This window comes from Passer domesticus, chromosome 4 (assembly GCF_036417665.1).
Source record: "Passer domesticus isolate bPasDom1 chromosome 4, bPasDom1.hap1, whole genome shotgun sequence".
In the NCBI taxonomy this organism is placed as follows: domain Eukaryota; kingdom Metazoa; phylum Chordata; class Aves; order Passeriformes; family Passeridae; genus Passer; species Passer domesticus.
This window is the reverse complement of record NC_087477.1, coordinates 30003849-30020298: the sequence shown is the minus strand read 5'-3', so window position 1 is coordinate 30020298 and position 16450 is coordinate 30003849. Positions and strand designations below refer to the sequence as shown.

At 43.7% G+C, this 16450-nt stretch overlaps 1 protein-coding gene across 25 annotated transcripts in view; it reads right to left on the bottom strand.

The window, feature by feature from the left end:
* ADGRL3 (adhesion G protein-coupled receptor L3) overlaps positions 1-16450 on the bottom strand; it is a 489498-nt gene that overhangs the window by 3718 nt on the left and 469330 nt on the right. For 10 of the 25 annotated variants that reach the window (XM_064416847.1, XM_064416846.1, XM_064416856.1 and 7 more), the window contains 3 exons: positions 13831-13959; positions 10408-10425; positions 5532-8360 (listed from right to left, as the gene is read on the bottom strand). The exons of 1 other annotated variant lie outside the window; for it this stretch is intronic. In XM_064416847.1, the coding sequence (XP_064272917.1) occupies positions 7555-8360; positions 10408-10425; positions 13831-13959 (953 nt within the window). In that variant the 3' untranslated portion in view covers positions 5532-7554. Of the gene's footprint in view, positions 1-5531; positions 8361-10373; positions 10426-13830; positions 13960-15740; positions 15815-16450 lie in introns of those variants that run through there. 14 more of the 25 variants (XM_064416863.1, XM_064416866.1, XM_064416865.1 and 11 more) reach the window with 8 other exon arrangements.

Below are 16450 nucleotides of genomic sequence, written 5' to 3'. Positions count from 1 at the left end.
GTATAAATGACTGCAGAGTAAACAGATTTGTTTTGATATCAGACATTATCTGAAGGGCACTTTACACCCTGAGTGCTCTGCTTTACAGCTGCCTTTATAATCACTGCAGCCCAAGGGGGCAAAGCGCCTCCTTTCACAGGCTCATGTTGGGAGGACACAGCCACACGCACTTTGGGGTGAGCTCATGCAGGCTTTTGTATAAATAATATTTCAGGGAGATCTTAAGATAGGCTAATCACATTCAAGAAGAATCAAGAGTTATTCTGGAGACATTTTCTAAGCATAAATAATTTTACTCTGTTTCTCACCCTCCCAAATATATGTTGCTCTCTATGGCATCAAAGGCAAAGTGTGGGGGCAGAACCAGGAACTTTTCAGGCATCTCCCAGCTTGGCCATTTTGGCTGATCTTTTGGGGTTTTTCTGAGGAGGAGGGACTTTCATCCTTTCCTTGTTGCTCATCTATTTTTCTTCTTTTTTTCCTAAGTAGTGGGATGCATTTTCTCCTTCTGTTTCCACTGCTGTTAGTTCAGTGGCCTGCTTTGCACTGCAGTACAAGCTGCTGGCACTGGAAAATGCCTGGGTGCACAGTGTGTAAAGAATAAAGAAAATCAAAAGTCCCACCTATTTAATATGTAGCACTCTTCCTGGCTGATATCAACAGCAGCTTAAGCATTGAGGCCCTTTTATCTCTAAGTTTGAATAAGCAAGCAAGGAAGTGGGTGAGGGGAAGGTGACCAAAGGGCAGAGCTGAGGTGTTTGCACTGAAAAAATAATCCTCTTCTATTTATTAGGAAGGAACCCTCTTAAAAAACCAAACCAAACCAAACCAACAAAAAACAAACTAACAAAAAAACCCCCCAAAACAAAACAAACAAACAAAAAACCAAACCAAAACAAAAAAAACCAAAAAACCAAAAAAACAAAAAACCCCCAAACCCAATCCAAAAGGCTGCTTTGTGGCAAACCATTTAAACTTTTTTTTTTTTTTTAAGGTGAGGAAACCAGAGACTGGCCAGAGCAGGCACTCAAAAGCCACAGCAAAACTTCAGCTTGCCTCAAATATGCCTTCAATCACACACGGTTCTAATTCCCCATGACCTTGCACTTCTCTCCAGCTGCCTACAGAAAGCACCTGATAAACTCTTTGTGGCATATTCCAGCCAGAGGACAAAGCCTTGACAGAAATTAGGGACCCTTTCTTTTAGTACCCCCCAACCCAAATCCATTTTCCCATACCCCCTTTTCAGCTTTTGTGCAACCAAATCCTCAGAGATGCTTGGTGCTTCTGCTTCCCAAGTGTAATACCCAATTCTCCACCCAGTTTGCTGACTGCTTGGTTTTCAACATTCATCCTCCAAAGCCATTTTTCAGTGGATATTGCCACAGACTTGTTCCCACTGAAAGGCAAAGCCTTTGCTGTCGTGGGACACAAAGGCTGCAGGGCCGTTGTCTGGAGTGAGGTTTTCTGCCACAGGGACCCAAATTTAACTCTGCCTGAGATGCCTCCAGCAGAAGTGGGAGAAGATAGGCTGAAAACAGTTTTATTATTGCCATAATTTACCCACCAAGCACCCTTCTGCTGGAAATAACCTTTCCAAAGCTGTAACACAAGATGCAGTCCATTGTAAGTGGCAGTCTGAGATATTTGGTCATCTGTACAAATATTGCCATCACACCAGCTGAGAAGGTTGTGCAGCAGCTATGTTTGTGTTTTCAAAGTTGCTGTTTGGGGTTTTAAGCAGCACTGCTAAAATACCAAGCATTTGCTTCCAACACATAATAATTGCTCTGTATACCAATATTTTTTGTTTATTTATTGAGGTTTTAGCTTGGGTTTTTACATGTGTACAGTGTACTTAAGGATTAGAAATATAAGAAAAGAAAATATGTGGAAGGTAAAGAAATGAAAAGACAGAAAATACTTAGGATGATTTTTTTTTGTTCTTGGCATTTTCCTGAAGAAGACTATCACCATCTGTCTGGCGTACCGAATACAATAAACAGTAAGCACCTGTAAAAAGCTATTTTGATGTGAAAAAGGAAGATTTCCAAGCTATCCTGGCAAGCCTTGATATTTCAGCTTTAAACAGACTGCCTCTTCTGAACTGGGATGATAAATGATCTGTGGTATGACCCATTCATCCCCAGGGCTTGCCAAAGCCTTTGGAAGAGCAGAAGTGGCCCTAAGCCAGCTACCTGTGCCGAACGAAATGTCCCTCAGTCGGGAAAGGGGAGTGCTGCTGCCTCTCAGGGGAACTGCAGCCCTCCCTGGACTGCACTGCTAATGCCCCCACCCAGGACAGTCACTGAACAACCCATGGCTGCCTTCCCTGGAGCACTAATCACAGATTTCATCTGGCTTCAGCTTCACACTGCAGCGTGTCCTCCACGCCGTTACCAGAGAGCCTGCAACAACATGACATTTATATAATGTTCATGAGCCCAGACTATTTAAACCCTAAATATTCATTAAATAAAATTTGCATAGAGTGTAGCTGAATGCAGCAGATAGCTAAAAATAAAGTACTTTTCTTTCTAAAGGTAAGGAGGAGGTCAGGGTGTGACAGATGACCAAACTTGTGCTCTTAGGCTTTCCTGAGACAGGTTTTTAATAACATGAGCTGTCTTTCTATCCCTCTTGACTAGGCAATTCTGCAGGGTATTAAATTCTTTATAACCCAGTGAGATCACAGGCACGCAGGGGTGTGACAGAGAGGCCAGCTGGTCAGGGAAGGGGGATGCAGGCAACAGGTACACACAGACACAAAAGGACCCCCAGGAGCTTAGTGCCTATCACCACTATTTGCCCTGGCCCTCTGAAGTATCCACTCCTTATTACCTGGGGCAAGGGAGGAAAGAAAAAGATTAGTAAACAACTAGAGATGTCGAGGAATTAAAAGCAATAAACAGGCAGAAATGAACAGGACCATGGTAAGCACTATTGCCTACAGAGTGCCTGCAAAGCTGTGATGAATACCCCCAATTCCCACATGATCTTTCTTGGCATGTCTTTAGCCTTGTATTTCTCCTTCACGTTTCAGGGAGATCTTACAGTCTCTTCTGGCTCTTGCCAGAAAATGGGTGGGAATTTCCTGCTGTAGTCAAGGTATCCTTAAGCAGTAAACTGATGTGTCAGCTCTCTATGGGGTAGTCTGCAATGGGATTACACAGGAAAAATAACCCAGTCCTGCACAAATTAGCAGTGAGTGAAAAAAGGGATTCATAACTTGTAAAGCATCCTAAGATGATTTTCAGGAAAATGCAAAGCATGGAGCCTTGCACTTCTCCACCCCACTCTCCCCACCTGCAAGAAAGGCTTTCTGAAGGGGCAAGTGCATTAACAATCCTCACTCCAAATGTGCCTGGCAGATCAAGCTTCTCAAAGGTGGCCCTCTGTTTCAGGAAACGCTCTGTGTATCAGCTGATGTTCTCATCAGATCAAGCACTACCTATTTGCCTCTATTTTGTCTGTTTTCAGCTGAAAGTGGGATGCTTGTTGCACTTGAATGATGAAGCTTTAATCTTCTCCCTATAAGGCAAATCTGGTTTGGTTTTCTTTCTTTTGTTTTGTTAAATGGAGCCCTAGAAAAGATCCCTTGAGTACAGGGCTGATTATCCCCTTCAACCCAGCCTACACAGTAATGTGCCCCAAGCATGAGTATGGATTTAACATCATAATCACTACTGCATTTTCATCAAGCTTTTTTCTCGCATTCTTGCCTTGGTTCAGCATTAAGAAATGCCTTAGAAGTTTTGCAGCTCTCCCTCATACCCCAGGAGAATTGTAGGCACTGAGGACTTAACAATGAGTTGATTTTCACATGCTGCAGTCTCCACAGAAGACGCTGTTGCCAGTCACATAAGAACTGTATGTAGTGAGCTACTTATCAACAACCTTCACCATGCCCATAATCAACTATCTGACACAACAAAATCTGTTCTCAAGGGGAAGAAAATGCCAAAAATAATCTGTTTCCTGCTCTCCTTCATAAAACATCACCACTATATTACAGTCTTAAACCATTTTTGGCTTAATAAAATTAATAATATGTGTTTTCCCTCTGTTTTGTGATCCAGCTGTTTCCTAAGCCATAAGAAGCACCAGCAGTGAATCTTGTGATGTCAGAGCAGATTATATCTGGGAACAGAAATAACCAGTTTGAAAATAAACAGCATTTTTTTTGTAATCAAAGTGCTAATAGGCGTGGGTAGGCTGGCAAAGAGAAGGGATGGAGAAGAGGGGAAAACCAGCCTGCACACTGACAACCCTAAAATACACAAAAGGGCTGGGGAAGAATGACCATTTGTAGTAAAAGAAGGTAAAGATTTTTCAGTAGGACAAAACCATCCCATAGCAAATCCACCACTGGTTTGTTCCTGCAGAGTTTCAGAAACACTGGTAAATGCTGTGTTCATCACCTGCCTCCCACTTTACCATGATATTTGCTACGGTGTATCTCACCCTCTGCATGAACTCACTTCCACCATACCCCTGAAAAATGTTTTTGAGTCTAATACAATAAAAGAGTTTTTACTTTCCCCAAAATAAGAGGTACCTGTTATTTAAAGCCTCAGCAGCCTCTCTTGGGCTGCTACATGAATTGCTGTAACCACACGGGTGTGAATAACCTGCTGTACCTGCAAGAGTGGATCCACCATGCACTATGCACTTCCATTGCTGCTGGTATGGAAAATAAAATGAAACAGGGAGGCAGCATCAAGAGCAAGATCGTAACCTGGCTGGCCAGTGGCTACTCTGCTATGAAGCTGGGTGATTCCCCGATATTCCAACAGGAAATGCTCCCTTGCTGAAACCTAGGCGCAGCAAGAAGCACTGCTGTGATCAGTGCTTCGTCCCGCATGGAGTTTCTTCCCCAAGATGTTTTGGCCAGAGTGCTGCAGGAAGGACTCAGGTGTCTTGAACCAGAAGGCCATGAATATCACCAAATATCACCACCCCTGGTTCTCTTGCCCAAGGAGACTGCTGAGAAGCACCAAGCAGCACTGCCCCAGGGCGAGGACAGCCCCAGGATGGGGCAGAACTGCTCCACTGATCTGCTGCTGCTGCATTCATCCTCCAGCACTGGGAATATCATGTTCAACAGGTGCCTCACCCACCTGCTCCAAGCCTTTTGGCTTTCACCCAGCATGATAAGACTTGGATAGGCACAGTTTAGTTGGAGGCAGCACCAAGCTCCTAAGCCCAGGCCATGGGAGGGCTTTGAGAAAAATCACTGAAAATTCATTACCAATCATATCCAGAGGTGGTTATTTCCCCTGTCAACCTTTCCAGTCTATTCTGTAACTTTCTGTATTCCTGATTGCACTCAAGGCATTTGACGGGGAAGGCTGGAGGAGAGCAGCAAAGTGCCAGTGGGCCATTGGCAGAGGTGGGGTGGGAAGCACGGTGTGGCCAAGGATGCTGAGGGCGTTTGGCATCGGCCCGGAGCAAGAAAATAAAGAGACAGCAAACAACGACCAAGAAGGCCTAACGGGGACTTGTTTTACTCTTTGACATGCTACCAGCAGTTTTTAATCTCAGAAAACCCAAATTAAAAAAAAAAAGAAAATAAGAAAATTAATAAAAGAAAAAAATTACAATGATTAAAAGATATGACATGTGAAACACTATACTCAAATCATCCGTGTGTCATCGGCTACTTTATACAGTAGGCACAAAACAGACCTAGCATCACCTGCAACAAATGTCAACCAGCGTTGTTCTTGCCCCTAAACAAGTACCACCAGCCTGATTTTTCTAGTCAGCCACAGCTGCATAACCTTTGTGCTTAAATTTCTCAGCTTAGGCCTCCTTTCTTCGGCATTGCTCACCCATGCTGTAAAGGAGTGGAGACTCATACTGAAGACATTAATGGAGAGAGGAACAACAACGACAAAGAAAAGAGAGATTAATTGTACAGTACATACATACAGTATCTTCTAAATTGTGATCAGTTGTTTATTGGTTGGCAAACAAGCTTCACTTTTACAACAAATATTAGTAATGAGGTCATTCAACTGCTGAGACCGTACAAAATGGATCATAAATTAAAAAAAAAAAAAAAAAGAGAAAAAGAAGAAGAATTCATACTCCGTGCTGCTAATTTACCTCCAGAAAGCCTATGTTACTTAAAAATCTGGTCCAATAAATAAATTTCCTGTTAGGAAAAATAATGAACGGAGGACTTTTTTCTTTTTAATTAAAAATCACCGCAAAGTACTTTTTAGTTCACTACGTGTCAATCTATTTTCTTCTTAACCACTGCAGTACAAGTGCTTAAACCGGGGACCAGACTGAGCCGAGAAGGCCCTTTGCTCCTCCAGGGAAATGGCCGTCTCCTGTAGAACCCCCACTACAACTACAGAACCTCCTCCCAGTCCCTGGATGCGACCCGGGGGCCTGGCTGAGGGGCTGTTGGCCAGAGATGCTTCACAGGATTATCGTCACGATGGGTTGTGCACTGACAATGAGGAAGTTTGCCCTGCTCTAGTCTGCCAAAAGGACTGCTGGCAACATGCCGGCTGAAAAAGGTTATACAGCGAGGAAATTAAAAGGCTGCCTTGGCTGAAAAGAAATGGGGATGGTGTTACTAAAAATGGTCCTTAGAAAGTGATGTTCGGGGATTTTTTTTTGCCCAGTGAGTTTTTTTACTGGGATGGAAGGGGACAGAGAGAAGGAGCAGTGGACAAGGCAAAATAAAATTTAAAATTAAAAAAAAAAAAAAGGAAAGAGTTATGATAAACCTTGCTCCTACTGGTAGACAAACTTACAAGACCAGCACAACAGAAAAAAGTTCTTATTTTTTTTTCCACTACATTAACAGGGACGCAAGTTCTGGAGGAACAGAAAGCAGACTATATGTGCAATGCTAGTATCTGTACATTACATAGAAATTGTTCGCTTCTCTTTTTCTGCCATTAGTTTTTATCATCCGTTAATACAGCAAAATGTAAAATATGCCTTTAGCACAGGATTCTAGGATTCCCTTCCGTCTCATTAAATTTGTTTACGTTTTGTTTGCTCCTGCAGCAAAGGGCGCTGCAGTGAAACCAAGTTGTGAGTGACCATAACCCATGGTGTGACCTGGATTGGTAAGAAAGAGTTTTGCTAGCTTGTTTTACGCAGCGCTCCCACCTAGATGCGTCATCGCTACTAGCTTCAAATGCACATTTTTGGCCTTTTATTATTTTTTTTTTCCCTCTTAAATCAGGTCCTTGGTATTTAGAGCAACACAGCATCAGGGATTGTTTAAACAAACACGGCATAACTTGAGAAGGCCACGAAGTGTGCCGTTATCTATCTCTTTCATTAACATAATGAAGTCTGTCTGGAGGGAAGAAGGATGGGAAGATAAGGGGGGCACAGCAGTTACTGTCCTCTCCGGGCCGGCCTAAAAATTCCAGTAAAAAAAGTCTGAGAATTTCCTTTTGAACAGCATGAAGATTTAGGAGTACACACAATATTACCACTGTTTGGATTAACTCAGAACAGTAAACCGAGTGTTACGGAGAGGCTTTTAGTTGTGTCTTTGCTTAATTTTTGCTGAATCTTCTATAGACTAGTGACCAAGTGAGCGGGTCCTTTTGCATTGCCGTCCGGAGAGGTTCCCTCTTTGTTTGGCGGGACTATAAAACCGTCGCTGCTGCCTCGACCTAGCTGGTAGTAAGTGTGTAGCTGATGGACGTGGTTCCTGGAGCCAAGATTGGGCATGCTTTTGTAGTAAACGTCGTCGGCATCGCCACCGCCGCTTTTCGCTGGTGGAGGATCGGTCTGGGTGCTGGCGGTGACGCTTTCCGTCATGGGCATGCCAGCCAGTGCGGGCATACTGGTGTAGAGAGAATCCCTGTTGGGCGACTGCAGGTCGTCCGTGTGCTCGTTGGTCAGCAAAGGGAAAAAGCTCTCGCTGTTGTCTTGCGGGATGCGACGCCGACTGTAGAGGTGGGGCTGGTGGTTGTCCGCCGAGTACACCCGGGGAGGCAGCAGCGGGGCGTCCGACTCCTCGTGGATGAGCTCCAGGCCCAGGCTCTCCTCATGGGTGAAGGAGGTGGCGTCATCCAGCACGATGGCATCGTCCTCGCTCCCGCCGCCCACGCTGTTGACGAGTTTGTTCATCAAGTTGCGGCTCTGCTCGCTGGAGCGCTCATGGTTGTTCAGGTAGGAAGGGATGTAGTTGGAGGTGAGTTCCTTCAGGATCTTTTTCTCGAGGGCGTTCTCCGTGTGGTTGTACCCACGGTCAAGGATTTGCACGCAGTTGCTGAGGTACTCGCCGCTGGCGATGCTGTAGCTGTTGCCGTGATTACCATTCAGTGGTAGAGTATCCGTGACACTTGTATCCCTGGCATTGTTCAGAAGCCCCTCTGAAAAACATTACACAAGAGAGGGTGACTTGTACAAACAGGACACTCATGCGGGATGTGCACACTCAAACCCCCTTCCTAGGCTGCCGCAGCTGCTGGGGCTGGGCAGCAAGGAGAGCATCGCAGCCAAAATGGGAGGGCGCAGCTCCATCTAACCAGCTGGTGGTCAAGGGCTTCCCACCAAAAAAAATGGAAAGCACTGTCAAGTGTGTGACTTGATGTAGAAACATCCAGCTGGAAGGATAACCTCTCCTGGCCAGCATTCTCCTACAGCTCTTGCGCTCTATGTATTCCTGGGGGAGCTGAAAAATTCATGACCCTGGGCTGCTCCCAGCTGCCCTGGCTCTAGGAACTTTGGAGGAAAGGGGCAATTCCTCCCAGCTGAGGCAAAAGTATTTGCAGCCCCGGCTAATCACTACCAAAACTTTGGGAGTGTATCCTTCCTAGAGGAAAAAAAAGTCTGCTCTCCTCTTTCACTGGGCAGGCTGTCAGGATAAAGACACAAGGACTGAAGGGCAGGATTCGGGGAGTAGCAAGGGGGAGGCACAAAGTGCTTCCTGGCCCAGGATTTTCTAAATGCCCTACCTCTTCTGGCTTACGGGCACAACCAAAATTATTTACTCCACACTGGCCAGGTGGGGATTTTCTAATACAATTGATGTTGGAGGCAGCTGTTCTGGGGTCTTGTGAAGCCTTTAAAAACAGCTCCTATTCCACCTGCAAAGTTAAAGCAGTGGGTTCAGCGGAGGGTACTGCAAGTACCATCGCTGCCATGCTATGGTGGGCTCATGGGAACCTGAGAGGAGCAGCAGGGTCTTGGGATGTCCCCCCTCTAACTGCCTATTGCATCTCCATAGGTGTCTCAATGCTGACAACGTGAGGCTGGAGCTCAGCTCTTTCCCAAAGCTCTATGGGAGATGGCAGGAAAGTGCTTTGAGAGCAATGCCAGCATGGGTGGGCAAGGAAGAAGAAAATCAAGCCCAGCAGTTAAGCCACCATGCTTTCGTTTTTGGGATCGCTGGTCTCCTTGGAAGGAGAGCAGGCATGGGGATGCAAGAAAAAACTTATTGACCTCTCAGCTAAGGGCTTCAGGCATTGCCAAAAACTGGCAAGCAACTCCCAGCAAGGCACAGTGGATCAGAGAAGCCATTAAACTGACAATTTCAGATGAACAGTTGCTCATACCATGCTTAGTACATGGCATGTGTACCTTCTGAAAATACAGGATTCAGTCTATATCTGCGATGGAGTAGTTGCTGTATGTCAAGGGCTGGAAAGCGCTACTGAAGGCTTCTTCTTGCTTTTGAATGAAATGCCCCAAATGTGCCGGTCACCTTTTGGGTTTCTGAAGCTTAGAGGGTGCTGCTGTATCCTGGGTTCCCCAGAAAACGAGGGAGCTATGCCAAAAAATCAACTAGCCATCACAGACATAGAGCAAAGCCGTTGATTTTCACGGTGAAAGCTCTCCAACCGAGTCACGATGCTTGGGGAGAAATGAAAAGTGAGCATTTTTGGGGGAGGGCTGTATGTAATGGGTGACAGGTACAACAGCATCTGTTTGATGATTACGTTGAGTAATGTATGCATTGGGGCAGGGAGCACTGCGCTCCTGCTGCCAATGCATGGATCTGGGGTTTGGTGCAGAAATAAAATGGGAGGCATTGCAGGGGAGAACAGAGTGGGGGCTGCAATGAAACACACCGCATAAAAATGCCATGACCTCACAAATAAAAACATGAAGTGGGGAAAAAAAAAAGCATACACAACTAAACGAGAAACTATGCTGGGTAAACGATACCACAAAAATGAGAAATAAACAAAGGAAGCATCCTCTAATCTCATCTATATATATATGTACACATACATATATATATACATACATACATCCACACGCATACACATATATATACATGTCTATTCATAGTCTTTTGATTTCAAAACTGTGAGATTAATTTCCTTTATTAACTACATCATCTATATGTGATGCAATAAAAGTGAACTAAAAAAAATTACATTTGATATGCAATGTTTAGCTTTACTCCCATACTTGTCTCTCTGTAGGGCTCTAAACGACAGCATGAAGAAAAGGAAAGAAAAAACAACAAGTAAGCTTACAGCGACAGTAGGAGAAACATGAGTAAAAAGCAAATTGATGATATGCAGAAAAGAGAGTTAACGGAAATAATTTCCACTGCCCAGAATACATGAATTTGTTACAAGGTTTATTTCAGGTTAAAAATATTGACATTTTAGACAGAAAAAAAATTATTTTTCGCGCAATATTCAATAATCTACATTTTTATTTTAAAAAATTATCACATTTAAACTGTTTTCCAATGCCATTATAAAATGTTCAGCGTGCAACACAAATGAAGAAATAATGCCAGGAAATTTAAGAAAAGTCTAAAGCTGGTAACAGTCATGCTTGAAAAGACAGGCACTGTCATTGTCACTTCTAAAGTCTTAAAATGAATGGCTTTACTTACTGTTAGGTATAATAACCCCTGGTAGCTGAAACTGAAATCTGTTTCCTTGCTAAAAATGTTTTGCCGTCCATCTTTTGCAACAGTGCTTTGTAAGAGTATGACTTTGCTCATCATGGGGCTGCTGGCATTTTACAAACTTTGGTAAGTCTGATTTTTACTTTAACCAAACATATGGCAAGCTACACGGACTTGGCAAAAAAAGAAACAAACAAAAAAAAAGAGGAATAGTAGTTTGAATAATGGCATTGCTAAATGAAACTATTAAGAAAGGCTTAAAACAAGAAAAGTCAGAGAATAAGATGAAGAGGCAGTGATAATGCTCAGTTTACCACTCTTCAGTGGTCTGTTGGATTTTAAGTAGAGCTTGATAATAGTCATTAATGCTTGTGAAAACCTTCTCCCAAAATTAATTCTGACAAAATGTGTTGGGTGTTTTCCTGCTTTGGAGAGACTGAGCCAGTCTATGTCCCTGAGCTTCCAATGACTGTGAGCACTCGGCTGCTCACCTACCACCTCCTCCTTCCCTTACACTTTTGTGTCCTGTCAAGGAATCACTTATGCCACTGGAACATAGGATTTTGGCCTTTTAGGATCTGATTCCTCACCTCTTTCCAAGGGTAATTTTTAGGACTTCCTGCCCCTGGTAATTACCTGCCCCTGATGTGACAGCTTTGGCTTAAGCAGAGACAGTATTTTAAAATATGTGACTGGGGAGGGAAAAAGAAACAGGTGGACCAGATCAGTCCCTGGTTCCTTAGGCTGCCCCACCCATGGCCAGCACCAGAAGTGATAAATGTATGAGCAAAAATAAAAAATCACAGCCTTAGTGATGTGGAATGAGTTAGTTGGATGGTGTTAGCTAACAATGCCTCACTGCACGCCAGCCACAGCCAAGGCACACCCAGAGATGATGACAGCATCTACTTTTACAATGCACTCTCCTGGCTTTATAATTCCTGCTGCTGCAGCATCCCCAAAGGGCCACCGAGACCACTAGGTCTGGTTGATTTTGCCACCCTTCATTTCTGCCATGGGATCTCCTAACATTCACAGTTTGCAATTGTCCAGGGACCTAACCAGTTTGAAAACTAATAGCTATACCAGTTCTATGGTCATTAATTAACTCGCAGCCTCCTGAAAAGAACGGGTTGGGTTCTGCTCCCTCTGAAGTCAATGGCAAAGCTCCAGGAGCTTAAATGGGACCAGGGTGGTCCCATGCTCTTTCTTCACCTCCCATGGACGAAGCCTGGATAGGTTTCTCTGTTACTTATCTGTGTTGAACAGAATAGGACTTGCAAAAAAATTATGTTATTTTTATGGAATAACATTCTGTTAGCTCAGGTAACTATATCAGATTCTAGTACAAAAAATTTGAAGAACAGAAAATTATTAAAATACATGTAACACACATTTCTGCCCAAATCGCCTGTGTTCAGTTGATGCACCCAGACCTGAACATCAGGACTCTTCTTAAGGCAAATGCTGACCCAGCATTACCTGTTGCCATTTGATTTAAAAGACTCCCATACATCAAAGTTATCATGCAAGAAACTAGTCAGAACATCAAAGCTCATTTCCACATTTGCAGTATGCTGAAATTCTTAAAATTCAGAGCATTTCATGTTTAACAGTAGCCTCTTTTCAAAAAAGCATTCTTATAAACAAATTTATTGCACAAAGTTAGCATAGTTTAGGAAATTAATAAACAGCAAAAAGGTCAAACACATGTGCTTTCCTTGTGCTTTGAATGCAAATATCCTACTGATGCAGTTCAACATCTATTTCTGTCATAAACAACATGCTGCCATAGAGTACAAAGGGGGCTCTCCTGCTTGCATTATAACCATCATTATTTTCCCTCTCTTGGATATCCTTTGCTGGGAAGTGATGCCTTCACTGAGAGCTGACAGAGTGCTGGCACACTTGCACTGGAATGCAGTGCTACTCTGCAGTGATTCAGCCACCTTACAAGTAAGACCAAAAAAAAAAACCACAAAAAACATGGAAAGGGCAGAGCAGGATGGAGCCACCAAGAGACTGGAGCTGTCAGAGCTCCACACTCCCCATCTCTTCCTCAGGCCCTACTTAAACACATCTGCCTCTCCCTCACAGAAGCACCAGAACATCAGCTTACAAACATTGTCCCTTCCCACAGAAGCCAGAGCAGAGACAAACATGTAGGTGACAAGAGAGCGATTTCCATAGCAGAAACCTCCATTAGGTACAACTGACTCTGCCTTTCTCTTTTTTGTTGCCAAAAGGAGGATATCAATTATTATCTAGTTTCACTACACCTTCTTTTGATTATTTTTTCCCCTAGCAACACAGATAAAATGTATAAATGCAAACGGCAAAACATTTCTCATCTCAGCTCTGCTCTTTGGAGCTGGCCTACACTTCTTTCTTCAACTGTTATTTTTCTTAGAGATCAAGGGCAGTTTTGTTTTATTTTGCATTTTACTCCCTGTGCAAACCAGTGCACTGCTGGCCACATTCCTGTAGGCCATTTCAAATGAGAGCAGCTTTGGTGTCAAAGGCCAGTTTAGCTTCACTTACCTTCAGCGGTGTTCCTGTTTCTGAAATGAATGGTTTAACAAGAAAATGCGCTGACAACAAAGAGAGGAATGGATGTGTCCGACAAAACACACACACACACAACTACAAAACAATGCAAAAGCAAGGAGACTGAAAAAAAAAAATCGAAATCAAAATACTATGAATGCTTTGAGTAAAACTGACAGGAGTCTTTCAAAGTGAATTGGATTGCTCATGGAAAAATAGCATCTGGAAGATGGAAAGATGCATTGAAATGAAAGGGAGGGGAGAGGATCTTTTTTTTGTGCCCGGGTCAAAAAAAAAAAAAAAAGGTGTGTGTGCGTGGGGAGAGAAAAAGTAAAAGGAAGAAAAAAAGAAAGAAATGGGCCAAAATAAGCCACAGAAAATGGAATTCTCACTAGAAAAATTAGAGAGAAACTCCAGCACACCTTGTGCGTTGTACATGCTGACAGAAGGGTTGTTATAGACCGCCGATTCCCCGAGCAATGTATTATAAGGGTTGTTAGTGCCATGAGGACGAAGCAGAGCATTGGTTATAAGATGATTAGCCATGGCTCCTGGAGCAGCCCGATAGAAAGACAGAGAAAAAAAACAACAAAAAAGGTCAATCAGGCAAATGTGGTATTAAAAAAAAGGGAAAAAGAACATTCAGAATGACAACAGTTGAAATAGTCCTGATTACAAGCAGCCAGCTAATTAGACTCGGAAAACTGTATGCCACTAAAGCAGAACAGATGTTACTGACGATGCACAAATCCAAACCAACGCAAAAGAAAATGTATCAGAAAGCGGATAAGCTACATTTATGGTGGTTCCCTAGTTGCTCGGAGTGTAAGCAAGGCTGCGCCCACATGCTTGCTACAAAGAAAGAAAGGAAGATGGCAGCCTACACAATGTGGGGGGAAAATCTCTCCAGAAAGTGCCAAATGAATAAAAAAAATATATATATAATGACTAACAGACAACAGCACATTGAACTCCCACTATGTGCTAGGATCTCTTTTACCAGTCCTTCACAACACATCTAGATTAAAAAGGCAGAATTAAAGAGAAAGGATGGAGAATGCAGCCTCTCCAAAGGCTCTCAGCATTTCTCAAACAGCAGCTGTTTCTCATGTCTAAGAGGGCAAGTTTCACTTCAGCTACTTCTCTGATATCACCATCAAGAACATCCACAACCACCTGAATCCATTCTGGAAGGTGAGAGCACTACAGCTCTGCCACGCATTTCTATCAGGAATGAGAGTGGCCAGGAAGTGCATGTCTCAAGGCTTTCTGTGTGCCCCACAAACACCCTGCTTCACCACTCCAGCACCTCTTTGCTGCTGTTTCCAAGCACTCAGCCAACAGTTGTCCTTTGATCTTTTGTTTATCCCTTGAAGACACAGCCTCTGGACATGTGCTTTTTGGGATCATCATGGCTTGGCTGCCAAGACCCACCTCAATTTCTACTGCAGGCATCAATGTAGGAAGCAAAGTCTCCCCCTACCTTTTAGCTGACCTACAGGATGAAAAACCCTTAAACCCTTGCTCTGGACCTCTTCTAATCTCAATTTCCAGAGACATACCAAATAAAAAAACCTTGCCCTTCAGGGCCATTCCTACTGAGTTCTAGAGCAGGAAGGATGACCATGGTTTTTAACCTCCAGGACTAAACTGTAAAGACAAAACCTTTTCACCAGGAAAGTAAGTCATTGGTGGGGCAACTAGAGCTAGTTAGGACAGGACTGTCAGAGAGCTCAGATGACCTGGCTGCCACCAACATCTGATAGCCTCAACCCAAAGAAGTAACTGAAGAGCCAATCCTCAAAACCAGTAACCCTTTCAGGAATGCTTTCACCAGTGTCTGAGGCATGGAGACCCCATTTGCCTCTTTTAGGTGTGGAGGTGGCCCCGTGCCGAAGTGAAGGCATGTAGGGCACTGGGAACAATCTCTTTGGATGGAGTTGCTGAGGATACAGAAGCCCTGAGGACCTCTGGGTAGTACAAATCCCCTTAGCAGGGAGTCCTCTGAAAGCCCACACCTACTAATTATTTACAGAAAGGCAAAAACTGGCCAAACCTCAGGCTAGGTGGAGGCTGCCTCCTGCCCTGCTTGTATGCAGGCCTGGGATGACATTTCCCCGTGTCTTTGCAGGTAGAGGAGGGAGCAGACAGTTTCTTGCCTCTCCCCCACCATTCCCCAGCACTTCCCAGCCCCAGGCGTATGGCATTAGCAGATCACTTAATCGGTCTTTTGAGCACAGGACAAAGTAGAAGGCAGTGTTGTATGGGGGCTGCATGCCAGGGAGGCTCCTCGACACATGCAGCTGGAAAAAAAAGACTTGTTTTCTCTCACCTGATATTTTTGTCTATGCTGATGGAAAGCAAGATGAACTGCTGTGTTTGAAAATAAGGAAACAAAGCTGTCTCCTGTAAGAAAACATTATATGAACGCTTAACTAAGAAACCTTGAATGTAACTATTAGATAAATGAGTCAATTCTTTCTTTCTGGTAATGTGTTTTCTCTCAGTCTCACATTCATCTGGGATGAGGGACTGCAGGAACAATTTCTCTTCTCCCAGTAGTTTTATACCAGTGAGCACTAAGGCCATTAAAATTGTTTCTGCTTTCATCCCATTTTTAATCAAGCCAGGCCATAAAAGATTCAAAAAGGGGCTCACTTTTATACAAGTAATGAGAAAGTCCAGAGTTAATGCCAGCCATAAACTCAAAAGTGATATAATCCTCCCATTTGAGATTTAACCCCATCTCCAACTCAGTCCCTATGAGAATTGTTATCAAAAATATACCCATGGTGGGCTTTAGCTTGAGGTGTCTTTAAATGCCAGCTGCTAGAAAGAATATCTCACTCTATATATCCATGGCCTGATCTTGTCTAGTGAACCCCAGCAGGCAGGAACAAGGTGATCCCACCATGGCTGGGCAGGAGAAGCTGTTTTACTCTCAGACTGTGACAAGAAAGAAGGGATCAACCTGTGTAAGCATGTAAATAGAGGTTTTGCTTGCCTTCATTTGCCAGCATGGTGGGCTCTCAAATGAACTGA